The sequence below is a fragment of the Mirounga leonina genome, unplaced genomic scaffold, assembly GCF_011800145.1.
Source record: "Mirounga leonina isolate KUSES-001 unplaced genomic scaffold, KU_Mleo_1.0 Mir_150, whole genome shotgun sequence".
In the NCBI taxonomy this organism is placed as follows: Eukaryota; Metazoa; Chordata; class Mammalia; order Carnivora; family Phocidae; genus Mirounga; species Mirounga leonina.
Genome location: NW_023270374.1, coordinates 36,286,185 through 36,304,717, shown reverse-complemented (window position 1 = coordinate 36,304,717; position 18,533 = coordinate 36,286,185). Strand labels below are relative to the sequence as shown.

The following is an 18,533-nucleotide window of genomic DNA, read 5'->3' as shown; positions in this document are numbered from 1 at the left end:
AAAATCTTTAAAAAAAAAAAAGAAATGAGTGATCAGGGGTGCCTGGGTGTCCCATTGGGTTAAGCGACCGACTCTTGATTTCAACTCAGGTCGTGATCTCAGGGTCATGGAATGAGCCCCCCATCAGGCTCTGCGCTCAGCGGGGAGTCTGCTTGTCCCTCTCCTTCTGCTCCTCCCCGTAAAATAAATGAATAAATAAGTAAATAAATAAAATCTCAAAAAAAAAGTGATCAACTGTAAAGAGGCTATCCATTACTATTATATACAACATGATTACTAAAAGGTCACTTAGATAACTAATCTGTTTTAAACACATCAGACTTATCTAAGTGGGTTTTACTCTTTACTAATTGAGCTCGTGTTAAGTAAGGGCCCACTCACTGTCATTACCCTTGGCCTGTTTCGCTGCTGCCTGTGTGGGCCCCCATATCAGAGTTCCTTCAAAGCTTGGGGTCAAACTTAGTCTTGGGCCTTTTCATTGCAGTGAACAGAAAAGCAGACTAGTTCCATTTAAAGGAGGTTTTTTGGGGGCAGGATCCAGGGAAATTTCAGGTACCTCAAGTGTAGGAGTTGGAGGCATGGAATCTGGGAAGGCTTTTCCATCTCTTTTTGGGACTTTGTGGTTTCTGGTTTCTGGCCTCCACTTATCTACACATTTCTGGATTCTTCCTGCAGAACAGCTTCCTCTGGAAGACTCTTGGTTTTTGCTTCTTGGTATCTTTGGCTTGCTGGTGGCTTTGGCTTGCCAAGGTACCTGCTCTGAGGCTGACTATGACCTTTCTGCCCCAGGGCCCCTTGCCATCCAACTTCCTTAGCCTGTGTCTTTGAATTTAAGAGAAAGAATTGGATTCGTCCAGCTGAGGTTGAGCGTTCACCTTGGCCCCACCAGCTGGGGCAGGGTTGGGGAGAGTGTCGTGCAATACACACGGACAGCCTGCCCGGTGTGAGAAAGGGCAGAGTTGCTGAGAATGGGGCTCATAGTATCTCTTGAATAGTCTCGGTGGTTGCAAACCTCCACGCTTTAAAATGACTATGAGTTTTTGAAACAGCCAAGAATCACTCAGGGCGAAATTTAATAAAGAGACAGTCAACCTAGGAAATGCCAAGTGGGGTCAGGGTAAAGTGGAACAGCCAAATAATGAGCTTTAGCTTCGTTGTCTCCAAAGACAGTATCCAGAAAGGAGTTCTAACAAATAACAGTTGTTTCTTAGCAGCACCATCGGAAATAAGGGTGTGGTTTCTTTGGGTGTAGACTTTGAAATGGGCAATCTTCATTTGGATTTGTGAGTTCTACTTTAGAATCATGGACTTTTAGACTTAGGATGCGCTCTACACGTGCTTTAGTTCAACACTCACATCCCACAGTAGAGACTTGGGTGAAAGGGACACGTCCACATTGCCCAGACACCTAGGGATGGGACTGTGGCTGGGTCCTGAGTCCGTCGGGTCCAAATCCAGTTGCTTCTTCAGCAGGACAGTCATCCCAGCTCCTTCTCTTGCACCTGCACCACCTCCTTGTTGCAAAGAGAAGAAATAAATGAGAAATGGTCTAAGAAGCCATCCTGTGCACTTCCGTGTATATAAAGTGCAAAAACAGGCAACACTCATGTATGGCGAGAGAAGCCAGAAAGGAGTTGCTTCTTGGAGGGCTGGAAGCTGGGGGATTGACTGGAAGGAGGTAGGAGGGATTTTTTCAGGGTGATGAAAATGTTCAAAGTCTTGTTTCGGGTGGTGGTTACAGAGAGATGTGTGTATTTCTATTCTATATATACACACGTACATGAGCTCTGTGTGTTTCGTATGTAAATTATGTCTCAGTTTTAAAAAATGATCTCACAACTGTACAGTCATACCTCCTAATTATGGCACATTTACCAGTAAGGATAAGGATGCTGCCCTAGGCATCCAGAGAGTCACAGTCCCACCCCTGCTTTGCCATGTTGCCTTTCAACCAGGAGGTATTCTAATGGGAACAGTCCATTGTGTGTCTAGGCCCAGGAACATCACATGCGGGAGATTCTGCTTGCAGAAGCTTTAGGGACCATCCGCCTAGCCCCCTGCAACCCTTTTAGGCTTGATTTAGTGCCAACGAACAGAAATTCAGGCTAGCTCGGAGGGGAGGGGAAGAGCACCGGCCAAAGTCGGCTCCAAGTTCTGTCCCCTTTCCTGCCTATTAGCTGGTTGAACTGGGGCCCTTTTAACCCACCTCTGAGCTCCAGCTGCGTCATTTCAGAGGTAATAGTCTGGTTCCGTCTACTTCCGGAGGCTGCTGGGAAGGCTCAGCAGAATCAGTGAAAGCCCTCGGAAAACCATCTGTGCATTGTCACGTGCTGGAAATGCTATTGACACTTGCCTTCTGGGGCAGCCCGCCCTGATCGGGAAATGGTCATGGAAGCTTTCCTCTCACGGAGACTCATGGGTGTGTAGGGGAAGGGACTTTTACCCCTTTCACCAGACGGGTCTATGTTCACGGGGCTGTGAGAGCTGACATCCGTGTCTGGGCCTAAAAGTCGACAGCACACACGAATGGCAGCTTAGCAACGGCTCTGCTGCGAGTTCAGGAGAGCCAGGCGGTCTCCATCAGCGAAGTGTGAAGTGCGGAGTGAGCGGCTGAGCCTGGCGGAGGCCGGAGAAGGTCTTTTGCGTTAAGAGAGCGGCCTCTCCTGAACCGGTAGGCAAGGAACGTAAATATACATGGAAATAATCCATCAGTCGAGTGACTTGCCTTCATCAGACCTTGGAGAGAGGATGCTTTAGCTGCTGCTCGGAATACCGCTAAGCTAGCAGAGTTGCCTAGGAAACCGGTCACATGGGCCCATCTTCCAGACCTGTTCAAAATGATTTATTTTCCTTTATTTTGGAGACAAATGGGGGAGGGGGGTTAGAGGTACTTCCGAAGCCTCGTCCTCCTATAGAGGGGCCTTTGTGTGAGGCGGTCCTCACCTCCCTACGCTTGAGCTCCAGCAGCCCTTGCCCTTGGCAGTAGGGACTAAAATAGCATTTCCTGTCCCAGTTCTCTTCCCCATTTTCTGAACTCTGCGTCATCCCACACAGAGGAGGCCCCACATTGTGTCCTTTGAGGGGGAAGGAGTGGAGCAGTAACTAGGGAGGAGGCGAGAGAGCATGTGGCCGGGCCCTGCTGACACTGGGATCCTCCTCGGATGGCTGCGGAACACAAGTGGGCTGGCTCCTCAGCCAACCACTCAACCAAGCAAAGGCTCTGCCTATTCTTATCTGTCTCCGAGCATATGCTTCTCCCTCCCAAGGTCCCCAAGTAGGAATTTGCAGTAAATTCATTCTTCTACCACACAGTGCTCCTGACCCTTAGACCAAAGTGTTGCGTTGGCAGATCTTGCTACTGGCTGATCTGCCGTTGATGGATAGGTTTGTCCCACTTCCACTTGCTGACTTAATCTAAAAGAGACAAAAAGCCCAAGGAGAGGGTCTGAGTGTGATATAGAAAAATTCCAACCAAGTAGTTCCATATGTTACTTTGGACACTATCTGTCTTTTGATTCTCAAAAATATCTGATGAGTGAAAAATGAAGGCAAACTTTCTGACTCTTTCCTTCTCTCTGATTCTTTCTCTCCAGGCGGCTGTGTCTGTGTGTGTTTCTTGGGGAAGTAGGGCCCATTGGGAACAATGCCACCGCCATCAGACATTGTCAAAGTAGCCATTGAGTGGCCAGGTGCTAATGCTCAGCTCCTTGAAATCGACCAGGTGAGCTCCTGAAAGGAGAAGCAGAAGCAGCGATGCAGGACGGGGGAGCTGGGAAGTGCACGGCGCAAGGGGTGTCTTCAAGGGTGGGGGCCTTTGGCATCAGGAGTAAGAGCCAGCAACAGGAAGGTCAAGGCCTGTCCCGCCCCATGGAAGGTCAGTCCCCCGGCTTGGGAGAGGCTTTCTCTCCAACAGAAGCTATCAGGGAGGCAGACCCCAGGTTGATCCTCTTTGGCAGCCCCTCTGGCATGAGTAGCATGTGGTTGCAGGTGAAGGATCTCTCTCTCCCCCCACCCTCTCTCCCTCTCTCTCTCCCTCTCTCTCTGTCTTTCAGAAACGGCCTCTGGCATCCATCATCAAGGAAGTTTGTGATGGGTAAGTAGAAAGTGCCCTCGTTCTGGACAACGGTAGGCTAACAACTACAGGAACACTGCCCCACCTTGAGAGGAATCTCCAGTTAGTTGAGTCCCGGGAATGGAGCTTTTGTGGATCATTGTCTTACAAAGGAAGTAGGCTGAGGAGGATGTCCCTAAGACCTTGTAGAAATCCTTCTTTTTCCTATAAGCCCAGGAATGCCCTGCCTGAGGCCCTGGTGGGGTGTGAGGCCCATGCTGAATTGTGCGGACCGCTGCACCAGTCTGTACCCAAGGCTGGGCAAGTTGTCTTGTCAGCATTTTAGCCTGAAGCTTTGGGTCTCCCCCATCCTCCAGATAGGCCGCCCAACCCCTGAGGCGACTCTGCTGGAAATGATGAATACATCTATAGCTTTTTGCCAGGCCCAGCGAGAGGGCCAGACGTCTGTACTGTGTGTTTCTTCCACAGGTGGTCGTTGCCGAACCCAGAGTATTACACCCTCCGTTATGCAGATGGCCCCCAGCTCTACATCACCGAACAGGTGAGTGCGGGAGCGCAGGGCAGCGCGGGAGCGCAGGGCAGCTCGGGAGCGGCAGAGGAGGTGGCCCTAGGAGGTGGCGCTGCCGGGGCTGCTGGCCTTGCTGATATGCGGGCAGCTTCTGTTTACAGGGGAGGGGTTGCCTCCCAGGCGGGTTGGGGTGCACCAGCCCTGCCTCCTCTAGTGGCTGGAAAACCATGCCTTCTACCTCCTGAGGGCCAGGGGCACGTGGAGGGGGTCTGAGAAGGGGGTCTGAGAAGTTCTTGGGCAAGACGCATGCAGAAGGAGGCCTGACCTAAGAGGCTCGGTTACAACTACTATAAATGACAGCAAGTTCTCATCAATTCAGCTGGCTTGCACAATTTTAATATTGTATCTTAGTCTTTTTTCTCTTTGTTACCCAGACACGCAGTGACATTAAGAATGGGACCATCTTACAGCTGGCTATCTCCCCGGTAGGTATCCGGCTATCATCAGCAGTAAATTTATTTAACACATATAGGAGCACCCACCATGGGCCAGACCCTCTTCTAGAAACCAAGACTACAGAGCTTAAAAAGTCAATCTTTGAGGTGTCCCTGGCTGGCTCGGTCAGTGGAACATCTGACTCTTGCTCTCGGGGTTGTGAGCTTGAGCCCCACGTTGGGTATAGAGATTACTTTAAAAAAAAAAAAAAAGTCAATCTTTGCTCTCACAACCTTGTGAGGAGGAAACAAAGGCCTCTCTCAAGCATCTTGACAGAAAGTTGCTTAGGGAGCTGTGGGGACTCAGAAAAGGGGCTGCCTGGCTCAGCCTGAGGATTCCCAGAAAACCTTCCCATAGAAGGGAACGCTTAGCACAGATGTTGAAGGATAAGCAAGAGTTAGCTGGAGAGAGAAGAAAATGGAAAGTATACCAAGCAGAGAGATGTGCTTCGTGTGGGGGAGGTGGGGCCTGTAGCAACCAGTAGGGAGCCAGACCTGGAAGGGTCCCGGATGGCCTGCTCTTGGGTTTGGACTTGATTCAGAAGGGAATGTGGGGACATTGAAAGATTTTAAGCAGGAAGGTACATTATGTTTAGATTTATATTTTAGGAAGATCACTGTAGTGACAATGTGGAAGATAGGCTAAAAAAAGAAGGTTGGTGGTAGGAGGAATCTTTAAGAAGCTAATGAGAAATGTTAACAGCCCATGAAGTGAAGGCAAGTGACAGTGGAGACGAGGGGACGGGCATGAGAGATATTTAGAGGTAAACCTGGGGATGTGGTGATATCCTGGATGTGGAAGGAAAGGGAAGATGCCCTGATTCCTGCGAGTGGTCCTGAAAGGTAACTAAGGAAGCGACCAGAAGGGCAGAGAGAAAACCAGAAGACCCGAGGGGGGAGGGAGGGGGCAGGGAGTATGAGGATAGAGGAAAGCGTGGTCTGCAGTGAGCAGAGATCGAGTGGACTGAGAGCAGAAAAGCTGTTCACTGATCCGGGAAGTCCATGGTCCCTGGTGACCTCTGTGAAGACAGTTCTCGTGCTGTGATGAATGACAGCCAGGCTACAGCGGTGGCAAAGTGAGGTCCCCGACTTCACCGCACTATCAGGAGGCTTGGTTATAAAAGGAAGTAGACAGCAGAAGGCAGGAACTCGGGGACGTGAAGCCAAAAAGATAATGCTTTTTAAAAAGAGGTAAAACATTCCTGGGTTACAAAAATCAAAAAGTTTGACAAAGATACAGTGGAAGGTCTCCCTCGCACTCCCATCCCTCACCTACCCAGTTCCCCACCTCCTCTGACCCTTCCTAGCTGCTAACTTCTGTTGCAGTTTCTTATGTGTCTTTGAAAACAAGTTAAGATGGAAGAGAGGAAGGTTGATGGTGCAGGAAAGGGGGTGATGAATGGAATAGGACCTCACTGGGTCAGGACAGGGGGAACCCAAAGCCCGGATGGAGGGATTTTTGACCGCTCAGTCCCCAAGGAGGATGGTCGATGTGGGGGTCACTTAGGTGTAGAAGGGCTGCCAGTAAATTAAGGGCGTGATGGCCCCTGTTTTCTTGGCGAGGCAAGAGACTGGTCCATCTGAGCAGAAGGGTGGTGTGCAGTAATAACAGCTAACAGTTCCAGAACGAGCGCTTCGCATACAATGTATCATCCCATCTTGACAGACCCCCGAAGAGATGGGTACCCGAAGAGATGGGTACCCTCGATAGCCCCGTTTTGCAGATGAGCAAACAGAGACTCAGGTTAAGAGACTTGCCGCTTGTCCCACAGATAAAAACGTGGCCGAGCCGCCTCTCGAACCCGGGGCTGGCTGACTCCGGGCTGGTATCCTCCACCTCCCCACCGTCAGCTCTGCAGCTTGATGTGACCATCTGGGAGCTGCTTTCGTAGGTGTGCCGCAGCATTTTATGGACCTCCTGTGCAGGGTAGCTGACTTGCCCAGGAGTCCATCTCTCTGGAGTAGGGGACAGTGGCCTGGAAACGCTGTCTCAGGAGGAGCCTTAACGTTTGGAGTTAGAAGTTTCTAAGTGTGGTGCAGACCAGTGCCCTTCAAATTGTTCTATCCTGTGACCTGTCCTCGCGGCGTGCCTTTTCTCCATGGTGGGGAGCCTGGAGGATTTCTGTGTCGTCCCAAGCCCTGTCTCTGTGATAATAAAAGAGGAGAGGCAGATGGGGGAGAGTCACTTGCTGAGCACTGTAAGAAAAAATAAAGACCACAGCAGCATTTTGCTCTCAAGGCTCTTCCATTCCAGCTGAGAATATTAATTAACAGATAAAAAATAGAGAATGACGACTTGCGGGTCAGTCGCGTGCGGGGGCCCTGACTGCAAAGCCAGGAAGTTCAACAAGAGGAAGGGCCGGCGGACTCTAGGGGAGGGCTTGTGGCTAGGGCTTGCAGAAAGGAAGCAAGGCATTCTGTTGGGAGAAGTTCATGTGCTAGGAGAAGGCTTGGTCACCAGCCATCACTTTGAAAAAGCTGTTTTGAAAGCTCCCGGCTCCTTGGTGTCCTTAAAATTTCCCCAGGACTGTCAGTTTGAGGAACAATGATAGAGGCTTTCAGAGAAAGTTACAAAAAAAACTTGTCAGGCTTATCCCATTTTGAGATTGAAAGGGACTTTAAAGGTGATCAGCAGATTAAATCCTCCCCCCAATGCAAGAATCCCTTGTGTAGCATCTTTGACAGCTGGTTGTCCAGATTCTCCTTGGTTGCTTTTAGTGACTGAGAGCTCATTATGTCAAGAGACAACCTGGTCTACTGTCTGATGGCTTAAATTCATAGAAAACTCCCCTCTGTTGAGCCAATATCTGTGTCTCTGTGACTTGCCAGAGGTGGTGGACTATTGTCTCCCTGGTCTCTTTTGTAGTCCTTCAGTGGGAAGTTTTTGTAATCCGTAGAGCAGAGTGCCTATATACACAGCTCCAGATCGGTCTTGGCATACTGGTAACTCCCTGAGTGATCCAATAAGCATTTATTAAGCCAACTCCTAGACAGCATGAACTAGTTCTGCCTCGGGCTCGGATGTCCACAGAAAAGCCTTTATGAGCTACTTACTCACAGAGCAGTAACCTGCCGCAAGGAGCAGACAGCATACATCTTGTCCCTGGTCTCATAGTCCCGGGCCGCACGCCAGCTGATGGAGAGGACCCAGTCGTCCAACATGGAGACCCGGCTGGATGCCATGAAGGAGCTGGCCAAACTCTCTGCTGATGTGACCTTTGCCACTGAGTTCATCAACATGGATGGCATCATTGTGCTGACACGGCTTGTGGAAAGTGGAACCAAGCTCTTGTCCCAGTGAGTATAACTGAGCTCCTGTTGGGGGGTTTCAGAGACCGACTTCACTCAGCAGGGCATCCTTTTCTCATCTCCACTGAGTCACTTGAATTTACTGAACACCTTCTGCATACAGAGCAGTGAGCCAAGTACTGGGCTCTGCCCAGAGGGATTCGCTATTGTGGTCCTGAATCTTGTACTACAGGTGGTCTTCACAGATGCCAAGCAGTAGTAAAATCAGGGGGTACAGAAGTCAGGTCATGAAAGATCTGTTAATTTATGGGAAATGATTGGCCTGGTGGAAGCTAGTGAGCAGACTGTCCAGATTTGACCAGAATAGGCATCTGTCTATTCTTAACCCCCGCCCCTGCTTCCTCCCTTTCCAGTCACCGCCCCACTCCACACACGCACATGTGCGCGTGCACACACACACACACACACACAGGCTTTCTCTGTGCTCACCATAGTTCGCCATCTCCCTACCGCCCATTTTCACCAGGAGGACGAGCTCCAGGACTTTGCGTAGGTCACAGATATCTCTGATTCTCCAGTGCTAAGATGAGTGTGGCGGGACAGCATGCCCGTGGTCAGCCGTGAATGAACAGCTATTTAGTTAGCTGTCTAGGCCCAAGGTGGCTTTCTGTCCCTCTCAGGTGGCACAGACGGAGGCAGAAATCTTCTTTTCAGCTGATGGACCAAGCCATTGAAATTTGCAGCCAAACCAGGCACCTAATCATGAGTGTTTGTTGTAAGTTTCGGATTTTGCAGGAGCACGGACATCCTGAAGCCTTCAGCAGCCATCAGAGACTTGTGCCGTCTCCAGGGGGTGTAGCATTAGGCTGGCCTTGGTTTCCTCCTCTTTAAAATGGGGATGCTGCTTACACCGCAGTGCTGTCAGGGGAGTGTTGTTAACGGGTCTGACCCTGCCTTGCCAAGAGCACCGTGCAGCTGTGTAGAGAATGGTGTGTAGAAAGAGGAGGGACACCGGAGAGAAGGCACTGGAACCCCCATTCTCCATCAGCACTGCAGCCAGTGTGTTGCACGCATTGTCGTCTTGCCCTCGCCACGACCCTGTGATCTTCACGCTGTGAGATTAACTCAGTTTTACAGAGATGGAATTTGAAGTTTGAAAAGATAAAATTTGCACAGTTAGTAAATAGTTGAACAGGAATTGCGCCCCTGTCCGAAGTTAGTACTCTCTGTCCTGCACTGCTGCCTCTTGGCCTTGAACATGGGCGGTAAGCTCCCTTGGGTACCCCTGCCAAGTGTTGGGATTGTAAAGGTCTGATACCGTTCTTGGTTTTGGGAAACGAATGAGTGCACGTGTTCCCCTGTGGTGAAGTGATGTGGGGAAGGAAAGCCAATCCCCTGGCAGCTCTTTTTTCCCAGAGGTGGATACCTGGACAGAGTCTGCTGCACACCTGGCCAGGTGTGCATGCAGGAGCTTACTCACAGCTGTGCTGACCGTCCCTGGCGCTTTTGCTGAAATCCGTCCCCGTCATGGCTGCCGCCACACCTGTGTCCCCCGGCTCTGAATCTTTGTCCAATTTTGTGTGTGTTTTGCCTATGTCTCAGCTACAGTGAGATGCTGGCATTCACCTTGACTGCCTTCTTAGAGCTCATGGACCACGGCATTGTCTCCTGGGACATGGTTTCAATCACCTTCATTAAGCAGGTGAGGCCTCCAGCATTCCGTCGTCCTCCTCGTCCCTCTGTGGCCGGTTGTCCTGTCGGTTTATGGAGAAATGCATGCAAGACAGCCGTTCTGCTGAGGGTCAGCTTTCTATGCCCAAGGCCCGATTTTTCATCCGCACGCTCGGGTCTTCCTGGGGCTCCTGAAAGAGTTGCTTCCCTGTTCTCTCAGGGCCTGCTCTAAGAAGATGGAAACGGGCTCTGGGAACTGGGTGTGTGTGGCCCAAGCGGGATGGGATTGTCAGTGAGACTTGGGATGACACCAGCTGGGCCACCAGTGGCAGCCCTGAGCTTCCGAACTGCTTCCTGAGCGCTCCCTTCTCTTTGGCTATACATGTTCATTTTCTCCGCCTTAGATTTCTAAGTCTGCCTTCTGTTGACAGATCTGCAAAGCAGCCTGTTTGGATCGTCAGATCGAACTCGGCGGGTGGGAGGGGATACTTCTACTTTAGCCTTCCTTTCTTCTATAGGAAGGGGAGGTGTCAATTCTCAAAACTGGACTAAAGCCAATGAGTCATGTATCCACCGACCTAGAATCACACCTGTCGTTGGCTTGGGACATTGGGAACTTCCTGATGCTGGAGATATTTAGGCAAAAGTGAAATGACCATGTGTCAGGGACATTATAATGGGGGTTGAGAATAATGGGGAGTTATTAGATTACAAGACTTTGAGGCCTTCCTGCCTCCCGAGTCTTTGCTGTCCTGTGTGCACGTAGGGGCAGAACGTGTGTCAGGAGAAGGGTACATGGAGATAAAAGGAGATCCCAGTTTCAGGAAGATCCTCTGCTTTCTACACTTAGCGTTTTCATGCCTCAACCCTTATTTTGAAAACAAAGGATTGAGCCCTTAGATTTTGAGGAAACACAGTTGGCTTGGATCATTTGTCATTTGACAAATGGAGTTGCCCATGCCTAGGGAAATCCTGGCATATCGGCCAGGGTGGCCATAAACCAGATACCACTGTCCACATGGGGACAGCTGCCCCCATGTGGGCCGCACACCTGGGAGGAGAGCCTTCGTGGGCCAACATCAGAAACCCAAGCCGTCCAGCACTCTTGGGCCCTGGGCTTCCTGACTGACCAGCCCTCGCTGGCTGTAGATTGCAGGGTACGTGAGCCAGCCCATGGTGGACGTGTCCATCCTTCAGAGGTCCTTGGCCATCCTGGAGAGCATGGTCTTGAACAGCCAGAGTCTGTACCAGAAGATTGCGGAGGAAATCACCGTGGGACAGCTCATCTCTCACCTCCAGGTGTGAGTAAGAGACCCTGCCCCAGCCTCCCTCTCACCTCTCATCCTCTGGCCATCTCCCAGGCCTCCTCCTTTGCTTGTGTTCCACACCGCTGGGCTGCTCGTTCACTCATTCATCAGCACATCCGCACTGCTGCTGGGACGCTCCCAGGATTTGGACCCGATCATGTCATGCTCCTGCTAAAATGCTCCGTGGTGCTCCTCGTCCCTCAGGATGAAGCTGAGTGCTCCCAGCCTTTCTGTCCCACCACACGCTGGCAGAATTAGATGCTCTCTCCTCTCTGGGCCAAATAGTCTCTCTTTGTACCTATGACAATGATATAAATCCTTTATTTTTGTTACCTGTCTCCCATTTTAAATTTTGAACTCTCTGGGAAGAAGGACCAATCCTTTGTGGATCCCCTGCTTTGATTTAAGTAGAAGTCAATTAGTGTTTGTTCAGCGAACATTTAGCCAACGAGAGGTATGCTGTAGGGGGTAACAAAAAATATCTCATAGGGCATGAGTTCAGGCTACCGTCAGATCCCGGCTCTCCTGCACACTGAGCAGGTCTCTGCCTTCAGCAAGTTACCTGGTCTCTCCTGGTCTCGGTTTCCTCCTCTCTAGACTGGGGTTAGTCCTCCCCACCACTCAGACTTGTGAGGATCAAAGGAGATAAAAGATCTTGCATCGTGGCCAGCACAGGATAGGTATTCATTTCAGGACTTGTTTGCTTTTCTTTGTTTTCTAAGAAGCTTAGCACAGGGGGGCCTGGGTGGCTCGGTCGGTCGGTTAAGCGTCTTACTCTTGATCTCAGCTCAGGTTTTGATCTCATGAGTTCAAGCCCTGCATTGGGCTCTACGCTGGGTGCGGAGCCTACTTAAAAGTAAATAAATAAATATAAATAAAAGTGGAAAAAAAAAACAAACCAGAAAACCTAAGAAGCTTAACACATCCTAAAACATTTTACCAGGCAGTAAAACCAGAAGACCGATGAACCCTTTGGAACACTGTTCCTCTCCTCTCCATTCTTTTCACTTCACTTTAAGCCCTCTAATACAATTTGAGGGGCCTGGGCTCCCCCAAACAACATGGTGATACTGTTGACTCCTTTCTGAGTCTTGCTCCCTTTTAGCAAATCGGACGTGGGCAGATGCCGACAAATGCCCTGTCAGTTCCCAGCTTTACTCAGCTCTGCTCCCAACCTGTACCCCCCGCCCCCAACTAATCCAAGTAATAAGAAAGCACAATTTGCAGTTCTGATGTCTCCTTGTCACTTCTAAGGAATTCTTCAGTCTCTGTTTTCATACCCCAAAGCCAAAAAGGTTGTTTGAAGTGAAGGGAACTTTATAAACTCCAGATGGAGAGTTCTGATTTTCCTGACATCAGACTTTTCTCTATTTCTTCATTTCTGAATCGGGAATGACCCAGCTGTGTCCCCCAAGGATGACAGAGGAGCATGGCATTTCTTAGGGGTCGGTCTGTGACTATTTTCAGCCCGTAGCTGTTACTAGACATTATGTTCTCTGCTGTTTGGGCTGGGACACTGAGTACCTTCCATGAGACCTCCAGGATGCCCCCCACCTGACCAGGAAGTCTGCCAGCCACCGAGTGTACCGCCAGTGTGGCAGGTGGAGACATCTTGCCAAGTGCTAGGATTATAAGATTCCACAGAATGGTTGTAGTTAATTTGTTTTAAAATGAAACAAGTTTTGGGGCACCTGAGTGGCTCAGTTGGTTAAGCGACTGCCTTCGGCTCAGGTCATGATCCTGGAGTCCCGGGATCGAGTCCCGCATCGGGCTCCCTGCTCGGCAGGGAGCCTGCTTCTCCCTCTGGCCCTCCCCCCTCTCATGTGCTCTCTGTCTCTCTCATTCTCTCTGTCTCAAATAAACAAATAAAATCTTTAAAAAATAAATAAATAAATAAAAATAAATAAAATGAAACAAGTTTGTAGTCGAAGACTTTGAAAATACAGAAAAGCACAAAGAGTAAATCCTTTGCCCATTTCCCCACCTCCAGACAGAACCACTGTCACGTTAAACTGACTGCCCTGCTAGTCATTTTTTCCATGCATACTTTTAACAGAACCGAGAGCTTACTCTACATACTCTGTGTACCTTGGCTTTTTTTACTGAGTAATAGCTCTTGAACATTTCCCCATGTTAAAGATTTTTCTAAAAGGGTAGTTCTACATCTTTTTTGTATCCCATATGCCTTTGAAAATCCAGTAACAGTTATAGACTCTCACTTCCTTGGAGAAAATAACATATAGTCAACCAACTGCGTGGAATAATTTTTGCACTGTTTCTAGGGTTTACAGACACTCCAAACCCATCCCCAAATCCGGGGTGAAGAACCTTTACAACGTGATTTTTAATGACGACTTAGGACTTTAATGTGTATAAACAGAGTTCTGATTGTGGACATTTGGATTATTTACCGTTCTGTTCTTTCTTTTCTTTTTCTTTTTTTTTTTTTTTTTTTGACAGTAGTTGAATGAAACGCTTTGCCAATACATCTTGCCCAGCTCCCTGATTACTGTCTTTGGATAAATTGCTATTAGTAGAGTTGCCAGGTCACGGAGTATGCCCACTTTTAAGGCTTTTGAGATGTCACCCTGGATGATTGTTTGATTACCATCTGTGAGCGACTGTTGCAGATGCAGCTGAGTGTCCTCTCGCTGGTCAGTGTTCTAATCGCCCTCTGCCTTCTTTCTCCACTGGCACAGCTCCAACCAGGAGATTCAGACCTACGCCATTGCACTGATTAACGCGCTTTTCCTGAAGGCTCCTGAGGACAAGCGACAGGTCTGTGGCTGCCTTTTCAAGCTTTTCATCTGGGCTCTTCCAGGAGAAGAATTGTCTCCCACGCACCCTCTGTTGTGCAGACAGCCGTCACACGGCCATTTCCCCAAGAGTCCTTCCTCCCGCCCCTCTGTGTCAGGGGCCCTCAGAGTGGCCTTGCTAAGGAAGGCCTGGGAGGCCCAGGTCTCAGGTCAGAGCATGGCCTGCAGACTTTTTCCTCCGAAGGGCCCAAGAGTAAATATCTTTTGCTCTGTGGGCTCATGGCCTGTGTGGCAGCCAGTCAACTTTGTCATTATAGCACGAAGAGCCTCTGACAATAGGTAAACAAGCGGGGGTGGCTGTCTTCCAAAAAGACCTCTTATACACAGCTAGACGACAAGCCCAGGCTGGTCTTCGTTGCCAACCCAGGCTAGAGGATCGAGAAGGGAGAGGACCCTCTCGGCATCACCGTCCAGTCCAAGGAAAGTGGGACAAATGAGATCCTTACTTAAGGAAGCCAGAGTGGGGGGACTTGGCACGAAGTTTGATGTATAAAGATCCTCAGATTCGAAGCTGCTTTCTTCCCCGGCCCGTTAGCTGTGCGGCACGATGCACGCAGCTCTGTTCTGAGGCCCGGTGTCCTCTCCTGTGATATGGGAGTAGCAGCCTATGCCCCGGGTACTGCACAGGGGTGTCATGAGGAAAAGCCCCCTGTTTTACGAGTGAGGAAACCAGGAATAGGCTGGGCCAGGGAACAAGCAGGGACCTGAGCCCAGGGCCCGTAGGCTTAAGTGCTTTTCCAGGCTGGGCAGGTTCTTTAACCTCTCGGGTCTCTAATGAAAGAGTCAGGTTAGATGATCTCTAAGGGCCCTTCCAACTCTGACACTCTAGATATTTCTGGTTAAAAAGCCCAAGTGGCATACAAAAGAAAGACTATTAGATTCTCTGTCCATACCATGGGCCCTGGAAGTTGAAATTCATGTTGTGGGATCATGAACCAAGCTCTTGGTGGCTTCCCATGGGAGGACCAGGAGCATCTATGGTTCTGTGTGTCCTTGTCTTTCTTGGATGGCTTTGTTCTGTTAATCTCTCCCTTCCTAGTCCTGTTTTGAATGTAAGCTGACAGCTCATTTTTCCATCTGCTTCTCTCTGTGCTTTTTGCTTTCTGCCGGCAGGACAAGCACCTTAACCCTCTAGACCTGCCTGTCACTGTAAGTAGCACCGCCGTGTGGAAAGGGCCCCAGCTCTCTTCCAGGTGGGGAGGTCAGAGCTGGGCGAGAACCTCTTGTTCTGACCGAGGGGTTCACGGAACTCCAAGACCCAGGGAAAGGTTGTGTGCTGTAAATCTCATTCATCAGAACACTCAGGGAATGTTCTGAAGACTAGTGTTACATCCAGGATTAAGGAGACGTCTGCCCCAGGGACTGCTGCCCAATCTTTCCTTTGTAACCTGTCTTTACATAAGTTCGTGGTTCAGCCAGGGGAGATCAGATTCAGAAACAGCCTGAGACTTTCATGTAGATGATACCACGGATACATCGCCTTCCAGCTTGGTATGGCAAAGAGTAAAGATAAATCCATGTTGCTTTGGATGCGTACTAGACCATAGGAATTTGAAAAAGTCTAGACACTTGTCAGGAGGGAATTTGCATGCTTGTTTCTTGGTTGGAGCTTTTGAAGTCGGCTTTCCGAGGCTATGAAAGAGGATGAGTGCTTTCCCCCAGCACTGCAGAGAAGCTTCTGGTCTAAGGCCATTATATTCTAGCAGTAGGCCAATGTCAATTACCCACTTTGTAAGTTGTCCACAGCAAGATTTAATCTCAAGCCAACCTATAGCTACCAAAGAAGTTTCTAGGCCACCTTCCTCCTCTGCCAGCCCAGCATGTGCTCAGGGGATGCAAAGTAAAACTTAATGTTCCTGGCAGCGTCAGCCATTTGGAATATGGCTAGAGATGTAGAAGGGAGAGGGAAAGGCCTTTTAGCTCTGAGAAAAATGAGAGTGCTCACAGATACTGCTCCATGGGAGAGGTGGGACAGCTCCCTCAGGCCCACTGATTTAGAATTATCCATAAAATTAAATTAAGGCAGCAGTTTAGAAAGTGAAGTCATACTAATTAATGTGGTAAGAAGCAATGGCCAAGATTGGCAGGAGGAGACAGAAGAATTATGAAAAGCTGTCAGAAAGATGAAAAGCACAGGAACCTTGGGACCATTTTGTTGAGGGAAACACAGCCGCACATTTCAGAGGTCCTCGGGGTGGCAGAGTGGCAGAACGTACCGCTCTTCTGGGGAAGCCAAGTCCTCGGCAGTGATGAAGTTGTAATTATTGTCGTCCCTTCAAAAATAAAGAAATGTCTATCATATATTTTTAGAGAATTTGTGTAAGAACAATCAAAACAAGGTCCTGAAAGGACCCTTGAAGCTTCGCTCCCTGGAAGACTCCTTTATGTAGGATCCTTTATTTCCTGAGGGTGCTAAATAAATAAAGTGTTACTGTCAAAATCTGAATGAAATACAATAAAAGCACTGACCCTATTAGGAGAAATTACCCAAAAGCACCAACATGCTGTTCTCCAAACCAGTCAGAAGTGAATCATGGCTACTTACTGTGGCAGAGTGTGGCGCTGGGGGGCCCTGGAGGGGGCACTGGGGCCAAAGCCCTGGCCTTGGGTTGGAGGAGGCCCTTCCAGCCTTGGGGGTGGGTGTCTGCCTGGAACAGTGCATGGGAACCATCTCACTGCTCTGTGCTCCGTACGCATTGTCCGTTGCCCGGCATCCTTGTGACTCAACTGTCTCGTCCTGAAGTGGTCTTTGTTCCCCTTGGAAGATGATGTGGTTGACTGTGCCACTGGGGAGGGACACCCTATCTGAGTCAATTTGCCCTCTCAGAAAAAAAGCATGTGGGAATTTTTCAGAGTATAAAATATGTTTGGTGGTCTGTGGGTTTTTTTTTTTTTTTTCCATTTGCCCACTTTTTATTTGAAAGGAGAGGGGCGCCTGGGTGGCTCAGTTGGTTAAGTGACTGCCTTCGGCTCAGGTCATGATCCTGGAGTCCCGGGATCAAGTCCCGCATCGGGCTCCCTGCTCGGCGGGGAGTCTGCTTCTCCCTCTCCCACTCCCCGTTTGTGTTCCCTCTCTCTCGCTGTGTCTTTCTCTGTCAAATAAATAAATAAAATCTTTAAAAAAAAAAAAAAAAAAAAGAAAGGAGAAAAAATTTCAGAGAAAAAGCCCCAGAGCCACGATATCACTTGATAGTGACTATCAACTTGATAGTTGTCACAGCTGGGTGCCTGCCACCTTGCCTTACATTTGCTTGTTTTTCTCAACAGGATATGGCCAATGCGTTTGCACAGAAGCACCTTCGGTCCATAATCCTGAATGTAAGTTCCCAGAACAAGTTGTATTTTGTTACTGGTGATAGCGATTATTACTGTTACGTAGTTGTATTATTATTATGGAAATTACTGTTGCGTGGGGAGGGCGCTCAAAGGGAACCTAGCAATAGATAGGTGCTAATAAACCCTTGTTAAGCTGGAATGCTTCTTCTCGTAATCCTGCGTCAACAGAGCTGTTTCTCGGAGGCCCTCGCACCAGGAATCCCGGAGCCTCTGAGGAGCTCCGAAGGCCAGCCCGCTGTGCTCTTTGTTGCCCTGCAGCTCCGACAGTTTTTATGCAGAAGGAATGTGTTAAAATAGGCCCCAAAGGGGAAAGTAATTCGTTCCGCTAACACCAGTCAGACCTGAGTTGTGTGGGGCACGAGTAGGGAGGTTAAATAAGACAGTGTGTTTGCTCTCAAAGATATTCCGGTTCCCTGGGACGGTGCCAGAACACCGTGTGCTCAGTGCTTCCATAGAGCTTCACGGTCTGAGGGATGGAGGGGTAGCAGGTGTCTGGAAGCCTCTAGAGGAGTGAGGGCAGGTGAGGCTGAGGCTTCCTCAGCAGACTGAGAAGGGGTGTGTGACTGGGCGAGGGTGGGTCCAGGAGCAGATGTGTGCGGGGCTGGAGGCTGGAGCGCAGCAAAGACCAGGTCAAGTAGGGCCTTAGTCTCTCTCCCAAGCGCAGTTGAGGGGATTTCATAGGGATGGTGACATAACCAGGCTGGCATTTAGAAACCTCATGCTAGCAGGTGTGTGTGTTTCTTGGGGGTGTATGAGGGAGGAAAGTAGAGGGGGAGGTGGCGGGGAGGGAGGCCTCTGGGAAGAGGGCTGACTCCCTGTCCCCACGCGGGGATGTGGGTGGGAGAGAGTGGCTGGGGCGGGGTGGGGGGCAGGTAAGAGCTGGGGAAGAGAGCTGGGGATCTGGGTGAAAGGGAGGCCGTTTTATCAGTTGTCAAAACCAAGGGAAAACCAGGAGGCCACAGTGAAAGGAATAAAACGAGAAATGAGAAGTCAGGTGTGAAAGACTTGGTAATTCTGAGCACGAACTTTAGAGTCACCAGCCTCCACTCTGCCATTAACCAATCTTTGATCTTGAGCAAT

General features: G+C 49.6%; 1 protein-coding gene across 9 annotated transcripts in view; it reads left to right on the top strand.

Moving 5' to 3' along the window:
- The window catches only part of ELMO2 (engulfment and cell motility 2), a 39,018-nt gene that overhangs the window by 7,565 nt on the left and 12,920 nt on the right, over positions 1-18,533 (top strand). For 7 of the 9 annotated variants that reach the window (XM_035006458.1, XM_035006459.1, XM_035006462.1 and 4 more), the window contains 9 exons: positions 3,594-3,721; positions 4,053-4,093; positions 4,541-4,613; positions 5,015-5,065; positions 8,190-8,371; positions 9,926-10,025; positions 11,144-11,295; positions 14,001-14,079; positions 17,385-17,435. In XM_035006458.1, coding sequence (XP_034862349.1) covers positions 3,644-3,721; positions 4,053-4,093; positions 4,541-4,613; positions 5,015-5,065; positions 8,190-8,371; positions 9,926-10,025; positions 11,144-11,295; positions 14,001-14,079; positions 17,385-17,435 — 807 coding nt within the window. In that variant the 5' untranslated portion in view covers positions 3,594-3,643. Of the gene's footprint in view, positions 1-232; positions 3,722-4,052; positions 4,094-4,540; positions 4,614-5,014; positions 5,066-8,189; positions 8,372-9,925; positions 10,026-11,143; positions 11,296-14,000; positions 14,080-17,384; positions 17,436-18,533 lie in introns of those variants that run through there. The other 2 variants (XM_035006466.1, XM_035006461.1) reach the window with 2 other exon arrangements.